A 10,486-nucleotide genomic window follows, 5' to 3' on the forward strand; every position below is an offset into this window, starting at 1 on the left:
CACTCCAACAGCTGTTTTTAGTAAACCTTCAGACACAGTCAGTTTCCTTCCTTTTCCTTTTGGTTTTGTTTTGGCAGCCAGGCCCCATAATTCAAACAACCTCCATAACTGTTTCCATGGGAACCATCATCCTGCTACCAAGAAAGTGCCTTAGTCTTTGGAGAGTAACCTCTTGTCTCTCACAAAAATTAGAACCCTGGTCCACAGGGAATGATCGGACTTGTTACGGGAACCAAAAATAAACCTTGAAAAACCCAGGGAGCAGAGGAAATGTGAGCAAATTAGGTGTGATAGAAAGAAGGGACTGTTAGACTGTCTTCCTGCCGTGACGTATCCTCAAGTAGCTTCTTACTAAAAGCATGGTGCATGTAAGACAGTCATTAAGATAACTTCTTCCTTCTGACTGGGGAGGCCAGCAACCTCTAAGAGAGGCTTCTAAGATTCTGTTCTGATAAAATTTAAACTTCGAGTAATTTGTAAGAAACGAGGATTGTGTTGCTTCTAATAAAACAATTGGGGCTGTTTTATTTTCCCATGGTCTGAAAAGCCTAATAAACATCCTTGCTTAGCCCTTCTGGACCATGTTGAGCTGCTTCCCCTGCATATTTCTCAGGGCCCACAACAACTCCCTGACTAATTTCAACATTTAAATTCTGTTTTGAAAAATAAGATCCAGCGCTTAATCTTACTGGCTTCTCCCTGATACCACGGGGTTTTCACCTTTGTACCAAAGGGAGGACGTCAGCACAGGTCAGAAAACAAACTTAAAACACAGTTTATCTTGCTCTTACTACTGCAGCTCTCCACAAAGCTTCCCTGTTTTAGTGATTCAGGTGTGGGAAGGACAAACAGTCCACAGGAGAAGGTGTCCCTGTGACCAATTACCAACCTCACCTTCTGAGCACCCTGCCGTGTCCAATCACCGAGCCCTGTGTCAGACACCAGTGAGACAAATCCCTGAGGGGTGTCGACTGTCTGTCCATCCAGGACACATGGATGGGCGTGTTCTCTCTGCCGGCACTGCTGGGCAATCCACTGACACAATCATGGACCTGGTAGCCTAGTGGGCTTCCCCCGTGGCTCAGCAGTAAAGAATCCACTACAATGCAGGAGCTGCAGGAGACACTGGTGCGATCCCTGGGTCAGGAAGATCCCCTGGAGGAGGGCATGGCAACCCACTTGACTGGAGAATCCCATGGACAAAGGAACCTGGCGGGCTACAGTCCATGGAGTCACAAAGAGTCAGACACGACTGAAGTGACTTAGCACACACGCACTCACGCACGCACATGGTGGCCTAGTGGTTAGGATCCCAAGCTTTCACTGTGCAGGACCTGGGTTCAATCCCAGGTTGAACTGAGATCCCGCAAGCCACGTAGCAAGGCACCAAAAAAAAAAAAGTGCATTTGATTAGTGAAGGCTTAATTAATCAAAATGACTTCATGAGAAAAGACAGCCAGAAGACAGACAGATTAGTCACCTCCATCTTGCAGAAGGAAGGAGTCCATTCTAGGTGAGGTTCCAGGAGGGAGATTCGGCAAACATCTGGGTACCTGCCAGGTGCCTCCAGTACTGCCCTGGGCGCCAGAAACACCCTGGTGAATGGACACACATCCTGGGCCACCGCTTCCCACTGTAGCCACGTGGCCCATCCAGTTCATCTCAGAGCTCACTCACTCGTGTGTGAAACATGTTAGTTACTGCATGGAAGCATTGGTGGCTACTGCTAAGCAAATGATCACTAAATGTTACTCTTCCTTTTTTTTAATTGGAGTAGAGTTGATTTATAGTATTTTGTTTCAGGGGCACAGCAAAGTGATTCAGTTACACATATACATATATCCACTCCTTTTCAGACTCTCTTTCCTTATAGATTATTACAGAATATTGAGTAAAGTTCCCTGTGCTATAAAGCAGGTTCTTGTTGGTCATCTTTTTTATATATAGTAGTGTGTGTATGTTAATCCCAAACTCCTAATTTATTACCCACCCCCCTCGTTTCCCCTTTGGGCACCATAAATTTGTTTTTGAAATCTGTGGGTCTGTTTCTGTTTTGTAAATAAGCTCATTTGTGTATTTTTTAAAAAATTAGATTCCACACGAGTAATATTGTGTATTTGTCTTTCTCTGTCTGACTTGTTCAGTCACAAAGCCGTGCTTAGCATGATAATCTCTAGGTCCATCTGTTGCGCTGCAAATGGCATTATTTTGTTCTTTTTTTTATGGCTAACCCTTCCTATTAGTAGAAAGGCTTATACAGACTCCATCTACATATGCTGTTGTTCAGTCGCTGATCCTTTCCAACTCTTTTCCACCCCATGGACTGCAGCACGCAGGCTTCCCTGTCCTTCACTGTCTCAGAGTTTGCTCACACTCAAACTTTGTCCATTGAGTCGGTGATGCCATCCAACCATCTCATCTTGCTGCTCTCTTCTCCTCCTGCCCTCAATCTTTCCCAGCATCAGGGTCTTTTCCAATGAATCAGCTCTTTGCATCAGGTGGTCAAACTCTTTGCATCAGGTGGTCAAAGTACTGGAGCTTCAGCTTCAGCATCAGTCCTTCCAATAAATATTCAGGGTTGATTTCCATCAGCTTTCTGTAAACACTAGCTTACTTTGCTATAGGTCAAAGAGGACTCAGTTTTTCTGTTCAGTCTACTCTGTAGGTCCATTTCTCTGAACTTTCATCTGTACTGGGCCCTCCAGAAACCCTCAATTTGAGTCTAAAGCAAGGAGTCATTTTCGGCATATGACACAGTCTTGCTTCGGGGGTGGGTACCTTGTTATGGTAAGTCTGTGCACTGACCTGAACCTTATTGTAGGTTAAAGTGAAAACCAGCTGAAATTTGCAGACATACCTTGTGACAATGGAAGCAACCCAAAGAATGAAAATAATAATTAGCCTTAGAAATAGTCTTCCTCTGTGGCCAGGGCTGGGGGAGTCAGGAATATAGCTGGAGGATTTTCGTTTTGTTCAACAATCATATAATATAAATTCCATTGGAAATAAGTGCTTCATCACTTTAGTCTCAGGTGTGACATCAATGTAGCCACCCTGATGATCTCATTGTACAAATGCATTTTATTTTCTATTTGCAAAGCTACTTAAAAATCATCTGTATAATCTATGTAATATCTTTCTCTTTTGACTGGTAAGTAGGGCAGTTTGTCTCATGTTTAAGTTATCTATCTGAAATTTTAGGTTATTTCCTTTAGATGATTGCAGTTTACTTCATTAATTTCATAAGGAAATCATTAAGACATTTTATACCAATTAAGTAGTTTATATATTTTTAGTAAGAGAAATTTCACAGTGATCCTGTCTTTCAATGTACTTTGTTAAAGCACAGTCTTAAACTCCATTTGAGTCTTTTAAAAGTTTTAAGTTCTTTTGTTTCTAATTTGAGGGAAAATTTTTTTAAAACACTTCTTTCTAATTTGAGGGAAAATGTTTTTACTTGTGGCAAATTAATTACTTCTTCATAGTCTGCAAAACACAAAGAAAAATGCCACTTGCCTTACTAATGAAAAGTTTGGTGTCATGAAAAAAAAAAATCACCTGTATAATTTTGAGCAAACTTGGCTTCTGAGTATTAATTAGATGTTACAGCCTTAAGAGCAGGGCTTACCGGAAAACATTTGGGATTGAGATTGAACTTGGCTTAAATCCTGCCAAGGGCCACCTAAGAGCCTGTCACCTTAACAAGGTTACTCCTTTCCCCACCTCCAAAACCAAGACAGTAATCAGTCCTGGAGACGAAAACCACAAAGCTCCCAGGACATGAACTGTGCACAGGAACCAGCAGCTATAGCCTTCTCCACATGGAATTTTATCTTTGTTTCACATCTGAGTAGAAAACTATGCTGAAATTAAGACTTGTGGTTATTCACCTTTGTCTTTAGCTGTGAGCAAACCTCTCTTGTCTTAGGGAAAATCAAGCATAGGTATCATACACTCAACACAAAATGGCAGAGCACGGGGGAGCAACATCATCTCTAGGAATCACCTCCTCAAGGAGCTTAAGTCTGCTGCTGCAGACCGGCCCCCTGGTGCACATAGCGAGGCGAGCTTTCTCAGAAAGAAACGCATGCCCCTGTTCAGTCAGGTCGGAGATAGGATCGAACAGGAAGTGGCACTTGGCATGAAGTCCAAGAAGAAACAGACAACAGTCTCAGCTCTGCCCCAAGGAAGATGCCCAAACACTGGGCCACCGGGAGGCTCTCCAGCAGGGACCACCCAGAGGAACCGTTCCAGGCATCAGGACAACTCCCATCAACCTGACCATACACCAACCAAGCCATCTGACATTATCATATAATTTTGATTCTCAAAGTATCCTTTTCCACTGAGAAGAAGAGGTATGGACTTACTGACCTCTATTATTCACAACTGCTCACAGGTGACAGAGATAAGTAGCAGGTAAGTAGCAGAGAAAATGCTGATTCTGTCTATTGCATCATCACCTCAATTGCCTTTACACCAGTTACCCGGTAGCTGAGCAAATTTATGGAAAAGGACTCAAGTGAATGACCTACATTTTTTTTTTTTTGAACAGACACAGCACCTTAATTCTAAATGACTTTGCAACTCTGACCTTGAAAGCTGGAGGATTAAGAGACCAGTTCCTTTTTCTGTGCCAGCATTTTAATCTTTTTCCAAGCCCACAGTAAGAGTCACTCAGTATGCTTCCTAACTTGGGTAGCCTACGTCTGGGGACGCAGGTGCTTTTTGAAGCCCGTTGATCGGGAAGCCCCTCTTAGCCCAGCAGCGACCCGGCCGGGACCCCATTCAGCACAGCTGGTAAGTAACGTGGGCTATGTCATCAATTTCACTATGCCATTTCACCCGAAGATACAGTCTTTGCTGTATCACGTTTTCTGTCTTCACTGGGGCCACTTTACTAGAATACCAAATTAGACCAGCCTGCTCGGGCTCAGCCGGCTTGTGGGGCGGGGGCGGTGACAGATGCAGCGCGCACCACCTTCAACAGGACAGGGAGGGGCTCTCCAGGGACCCAGGGTCCCCTGGCCTCCTGCCGGCCGCGCGCGGGGTGTCCGGGGTCCGGGGCGCACGGGCTGCGACGGGCCCGACATCACGTACGCGCGGGGCAGGCGGGGCTGCGGCCACAGCTCCCCACCTGCAGCCCCCCCTCCCTCCCCGCCCCTCTCAAGGACGATGGGAAGGTCACCAGCAGCGTGCGCGGAGGTGAGGGCGCGGGCCAGCCGCTTAAGCATCCCTGCACCGCGTGTGGTGAGATGAGGTGAGAAAGAGGCATGGGGCCTTTCAGCTCATCAGGATAGGAGGAAGGGGGTAAAAGAAACCCCAGAAGCTGGCGCGGGAGGCGTCTCTAGCCTGCAGTCCTCCAGGTTCCGAGCGCATGGGCAGCGCCCCGCTTTCTAGCGGTTGGCTCGCCCCACCCGGGAATCTACGAGGATCAGGAATCCCCAGGCCCCCAAGTGCGCCCGGTGCTAGGGGCGCGGCCGTGTCATCCCCGCTTCGGCTGTCCGCTGGCCCCAACCTTGGGGCCCCATTTCCCCCAAGACCAGCTTCCAGGCTCGCGGGTGGAGGGCGGCGCCCAAGTCCGCGCTCCCGGCGCTGGCGACACCCCGGAGTCCCCGCTTCCTGGTCCTTCCCATCCAGGGGAGGCTGGCGGGGAGGGCCTAGTGACCCGCTTCGGTTTTCGGTTTGGTGACGAGCCGGAAGGAGACAGGAGTTGAGGACGGCGGAAAACCGTTTTTAAAATCTCCCAGCGGAAACGCGAGGCGGTGCCGGGCGGCCCGGCTACCCGGGCGGGGACCCTGTGCGTTCGCCGCCGCACGCCGCGGGACAGCAGCGGTGACCCCGCCCGCGCCGCGCGGGGGTAGCGGGGTTGCAGACCCGTCGCGGGGACGCAGCGGTCTTCCCCGCGACCCCAGGTGTGGGGAGTCGGGGACGGAGCCGGGGCGGCAGTAGCGGCATCGGAAGTGGCCGCGCTGTAGCCAAGCCTTGGAGGGGCGTCCGGCTTCATCCGGCCTCGCGGAAGAGGAGGGACCTCCGAACGAGGTCCAGGCGACCCCATCGCCAGTTGTAATTTAGGAAATAAACGTGGAGATGGAAAACTGACCTTCCGGGTAAGGGACACCTGCTCCCTCCGCGCGGGTCCCGCAGTGACTCCTTCCGAGGCCGCACCGGCTCCCGCCCCGGGAAGGCACCTCCGAGGTTCCCAGGCGCCGGGCTTCTTCCCACCGTCACTTACCCCTGGTACCCCTCTCCTTACTCTTCTCGGGCCCCCCATCCCTTCTTCCTGGCATCTCATCCTTTCTCTGGGGTCCCTTCTCCCCGGCACTCCCATCCTTTCTCTCCGGCACCCCCACATCCCTTCTCATTGGTCCCCTCCCTGCGCCCCCCGCCCGGGACCGGGGACCCGGTGGCGCACCTTGGGCATCCCCGCCGCTGGTCAGCACGCCGATGGCCTTGCCAGCTCCGGAGAGTTGCTCCAGGAACTTTCGGAGGGAGCCCTTGGGGGTCGGGGGGCTGTCGTGGTCGTCCATCGTGAACAGGCCGGAGACCGCGCTCTGGAGGGCGCTCGGTAGGCACTGCACCCCGCCCGCGCCGCCGCCAAGGGAACCGCCGGCCACGCCCGCGCGGCGCGCGCCAATGGGCGGCCTGGGGCTGGCGCGGGGACGCGGGGGCGGTGGCGCGGGCGGGGCTGGGGGCGCCTGATTGAGGGGAGCTCCGGGGGCTGCGGAGCCTGGCGGGCAGGAAGGACCCCTCCGGGGCTAGCCACAAGGTTCGGGGGCGCGGTATGCATCGCAGATAGCAGGAGCTTTACGAGCCGGAAGCGCCTTGGAGGGAGGGGACACCCACCAGGTGGGAGGGGACACCCAGCGGGTGGGAGGGGACAGCCCGGAGGTGGGAGGGGACAGCCCCGCAGGTGGGCGGAGCATCCCTGGTAGGCCGCGGGGAGGGCACCGCCGGAGAGTTGGCCGCGGATGGGCGGACGGGGAGCGGGTGTCCCGGCAACGGGAGGGTGCGGGGGCAAGGCGGAACTATAGGTGGGCGGGGTCACCGTGGTCGCGGGAACGCGGCAGGTGGGAGAGAGCATCCCGCTAGGGGAGCCCAGGAGGCCGGGTGGAGGTGCGGGGCGACACACGTGGGCCGCCGGGTCGCTGGCGGTTGGGGGATCCGAACCGTCGCCGAGGCGCGCGCCCGTTCCCGCAGGGACTTCGTTCGGAGGTCCCTCCGGGTTCCTGCCCGGGCGGCTCTCGGGGCCTGGGCGCCCCAACCTTTCCTCCGGCCTGCGAATCGTCGAGTCGGTGGGCGTCGCCTGCGGGCGAGGACGAAGTGCCGGCTTCGTCTCCACCCACCGGGGCTTTGGCAGCACGACGAGGAGGCGGACTGGGGTCGTGGAGGACACGCGGGGACTCTGGCGACCGCTGGCGCTGGGCTGGGCGCTGGAAGGGAAGGGGCGGGGGAAGGGCAGGAAGGTCCTGGCGAGGCGATAAGACCCTGGAAGCCGCGGTGTCCGGGGTCGCCGGCCGAGGCGCTAGTGTCTGGTCCGCTGGGTGATGGATGAACAGGGAGCTTGGTCCCGGTCTGTTCCTGCCGCGGGTGCAGATGGATGCGCAGTCTTTCGGAGCGCACAGCGCTGAGCTTGGGGTACGGTCACCCCCAGAAAAAAGAGTTCCATAAGCGGCTGCATCATCAGTCCCTTGTGGGGACAGCACAGTATCCCCTTACTACTTGCGTAGCAAATGTGCGTCGAGTGGACACAGGGAAAAGAGGTTAAGTCAAGGCCGTCCCGTCCACCTGTAGCAGCCTGACAGTGGTTTAGTCCTGGCTGCCCTGGACAGAGCGGTGTGTGCGCGCACTTCTATCTGGCACTTGCCTTGTCCTCCTGCCCTTTCTCTGAGCATCACAATTGTTTTTGTGCAGAAAAGATACAAATACCTGCCATGGACAAGGCCAGAGGTCTGATATCTACCCTGGAGTAGAAGTGATGGAGCAACTTCTAAACCCACCAACCACCCCACCCCGCCGTGGTCATTTGAATCACCTGGCCTGGTTTTTCCCGCTCCACCAGAATCGCAGAAGCCCTGTTTCTGGGAATGCTGCCTGGAAAGACGTATTTTCAACAGGTTGCAGCACATTCTGATGATTGCAGAGTCTGAGCGCACCTGCTCCACAGAGTGAAACTGAGCAGCGATGCTGAGAAGATACTGGGCATCGGGAGGCTGCCCTTCACTGTCCTGGCCGGGAGAGTGGAGCCAGGTTCCCATTTCTCCAGCCAGAGGTGTCCCCAGTCCAGGATTTGGCCTCCAGAATCATCCATCCCTTTCTGCAGCATTCTGCACTTTGCATTTTAGCCCCAAAGTCTTCATCTTCTTATAAAATTGGCATTTTTGTAATTTAGAGGATTGGCCATTTGTCATCGAGTGTCTGTAATATATTGAGTTGGCCAGTTTGTAAGATGGTATGGAAAAACCTGAATGAACTTTTTGGCCAACCTAATAAAAAATAATAGGTACAAACTAAGAGTCCAAACAATGGGTTAAATACATTTTAATGCAAATATACACGTGGCCTTCTATTGCTGGTATGATTATGAAGACAAACCTCCATTTACACGGAAGTGTATTTAGGATATGTTAATAAATGAAGGAGAGTCAGAAATACCACTAAACTGTGTGAATGTGTGCACACACATGCATATGTAAATTTAGATATTTTCCTTTCTTCTGCTTATTATGGTACTTCCCACACTGTGCAGAACCCCTCTGCCAATGCAGGAGACATAAGAGACTCTAGTTCCATCCCTGGGTTGGGAAGATGGCACCCTCTCCAGTATTTTTGCCTGAAGAATCCCACAGACAGGAGTCTGGTGGGCTACAGTCCACAAGGTTGCAAAGAATCAAACACGACTGAAGCGACCTAGCATGCACAGAGTGTGGAAAGATACAGCCATCTTTCACTTCTTTTTCTTTTGCAGTGTGTTTATTTTAGTATTTCTTCAGCTGGTGGTGGGTTTTTTTTGTTTGTTTGTTTGGCCTTAGAAGAGGCTTCTCTGATACAAAAGGGAGAATCACATGCCATGTTGAGGTCACATCTTACCTCCAGTGTGTTGGTTCTCCACTGCTTACCCCGAGCAGAATTACCCCGAGCTTCTGTGGCTTATATGACCACTTATATCACAGGTTTACCATCCTAGAAAGGGCGTGCAGGCGGGTTTTACTGGGCCCTCTGCTCGGGGTCTCAAAGGCTGCAGAGGTGTCGCTGGGGTCCCGATTCTCCTCTGATCCCTCATCTTAGCAACTCCCTTCTGTCCCAGCCCCTGAGCCAATTTCGAGCTAATCTACAACCACAGCTCCACCACCATCTGCTGTTTTCCTGGTGCCTCATCTTCTTGCTCTTTCTTCCCTAGACTTGGGAAAGTCCAAGATTAAATGAACCGGCCTGCTAAACAAGGAAATACTGCCTTCAGCCCCTGTCCCTCCCCCACCCTACAGTTGTTTTTCAGTGTCCTTGTCCAAACTTAAAAATAATTCTGCTTTATGTCCGGCAGATAAATTTAAATTATATATGAAACAGTTGGATGCTTTCCAAGACCTTGACGCAGAACCATGTTGTCCTGGACCAATTAGAGTCAATATCCAGACACTGGGGGAAAAAAAAATGGAAGGAAAGCCAGACTCATTATTTCTGCAGAGTATGTGGCCATTAAGAGTTTAACCCCTCCGGGAAATGTCACTGGTGATGTGAACCGGCCCCTCTCAGAGAACAACTATTTCCTTCTCCGTGCGATGTTGAAAGCTGGTTCACGGCAACTTCCTCATACTTCCAACACTTTTCCTGCAAAAGGAGAGCACAGGTGCTGATAAGATGGAATAAACTGATCTTCGTAATTGCTGAGTTACTTCAGGAAACGGAGGAAAGGAGAGATGGATGGTTCTTTTGAAAAATGAGTTACATAGGGATTTCCCAGTTAGGAAAGGAAATTATGATTCTGGCAGTGTTGCCATGTGATGGTTAATTTTATGTGTTAACTTGGCCGGATCATCGGTGCCCAGATAGTTGGCAAAACATTGTGTCTGGATGTGACTGTGAAGTCTTTCCAATGAGATTAACATTTGAATCTTTCCAGTGAGATTAACATTTGAATCAGTGAACTGAGCGAAGCATCCCTTCTCCATGTGGGGGTGGGGGGGCCTCAGCCAGCCCATGAGAGTCTGAGTAAAGGTGAGCTTGTGGTCTTTCTCTCTCCCTAGATGTTATCAGATGTATCAATATACATGTCCTGCTGGTTCTGCTTCACTGGAGAATCCTGGCAAGTCAGCTTAAATACATTCGTTCTGTGTTTTAGTTGTGAAATGCTGTTGTCCACACACAGGCCTGTGTCCCCAGCGGCATTTTACATGTTCAAGTTTGTAATAACGGATCTTAAAGCGCCCTTCCTCCCACATCAGAACTGAAGCGGTTCATGGCCAGCAGTCAAGAGCAAACATGCCGA

At 51.3% G+C, this 10,486-nt stretch overlaps 1 protein-coding gene and 1 long non-coding RNA gene across 6 annotated transcripts in view; one reads left to right on the forward strand and one right to left on the reverse strand.

Annotated features, from left to right (window-relative positions):
• The window catches only part of PFKP (phosphofructokinase, platelet), a 48,139-nt gene extending 41,609 nt beyond the window's left edge, over positions 1–6,530 (reverse strand). For 4 of the 5 annotated variants that reach the window (XM_070472274.1, XM_070472273.1, XM_070472272.1 and 1 more), the window contains exon 1: positions 6,416–6,530. In XM_070472274.1, the coding sequence (XP_070328375.1) occupies positions 6,416–6,530 (115 nt within the window). Of the gene's footprint in view, positions 1–6,103; positions 6,211–6,415 lie in introns of those variants that run through there. The other variant, XM_070472271.1, reaches the window with a different exon arrangement.
• A 229-nt stretch (positions 6,531–6,759) lies between these two features.
• On the forward strand, positions 6,760–8,652 carry LOC110132472 (uncharacterized). The gene is made up of 2 exons (XR_002312483.2): positions 6,760–6,849; positions 7,915–8,652. It is a non-coding gene; the product is annotated as an uncharacterized lncRNA (long non-coding RNA).
• Positions 8,653–10,486: the final 1,834 nt, after the last annotated feature.

Source organism: Odocoileus virginianus, chromosome 9 (assembly GCF_023699985.2).
Source record: "Odocoileus virginianus isolate 20LAN1187 ecotype Illinois chromosome 9, Ovbor_1.2, whole genome shotgun sequence".
NCBI classification, from domain to species: Eukaryota; Metazoa; Chordata; class Mammalia; order Artiodactyla; family Cervidae; genus Odocoileus; species Odocoileus virginianus.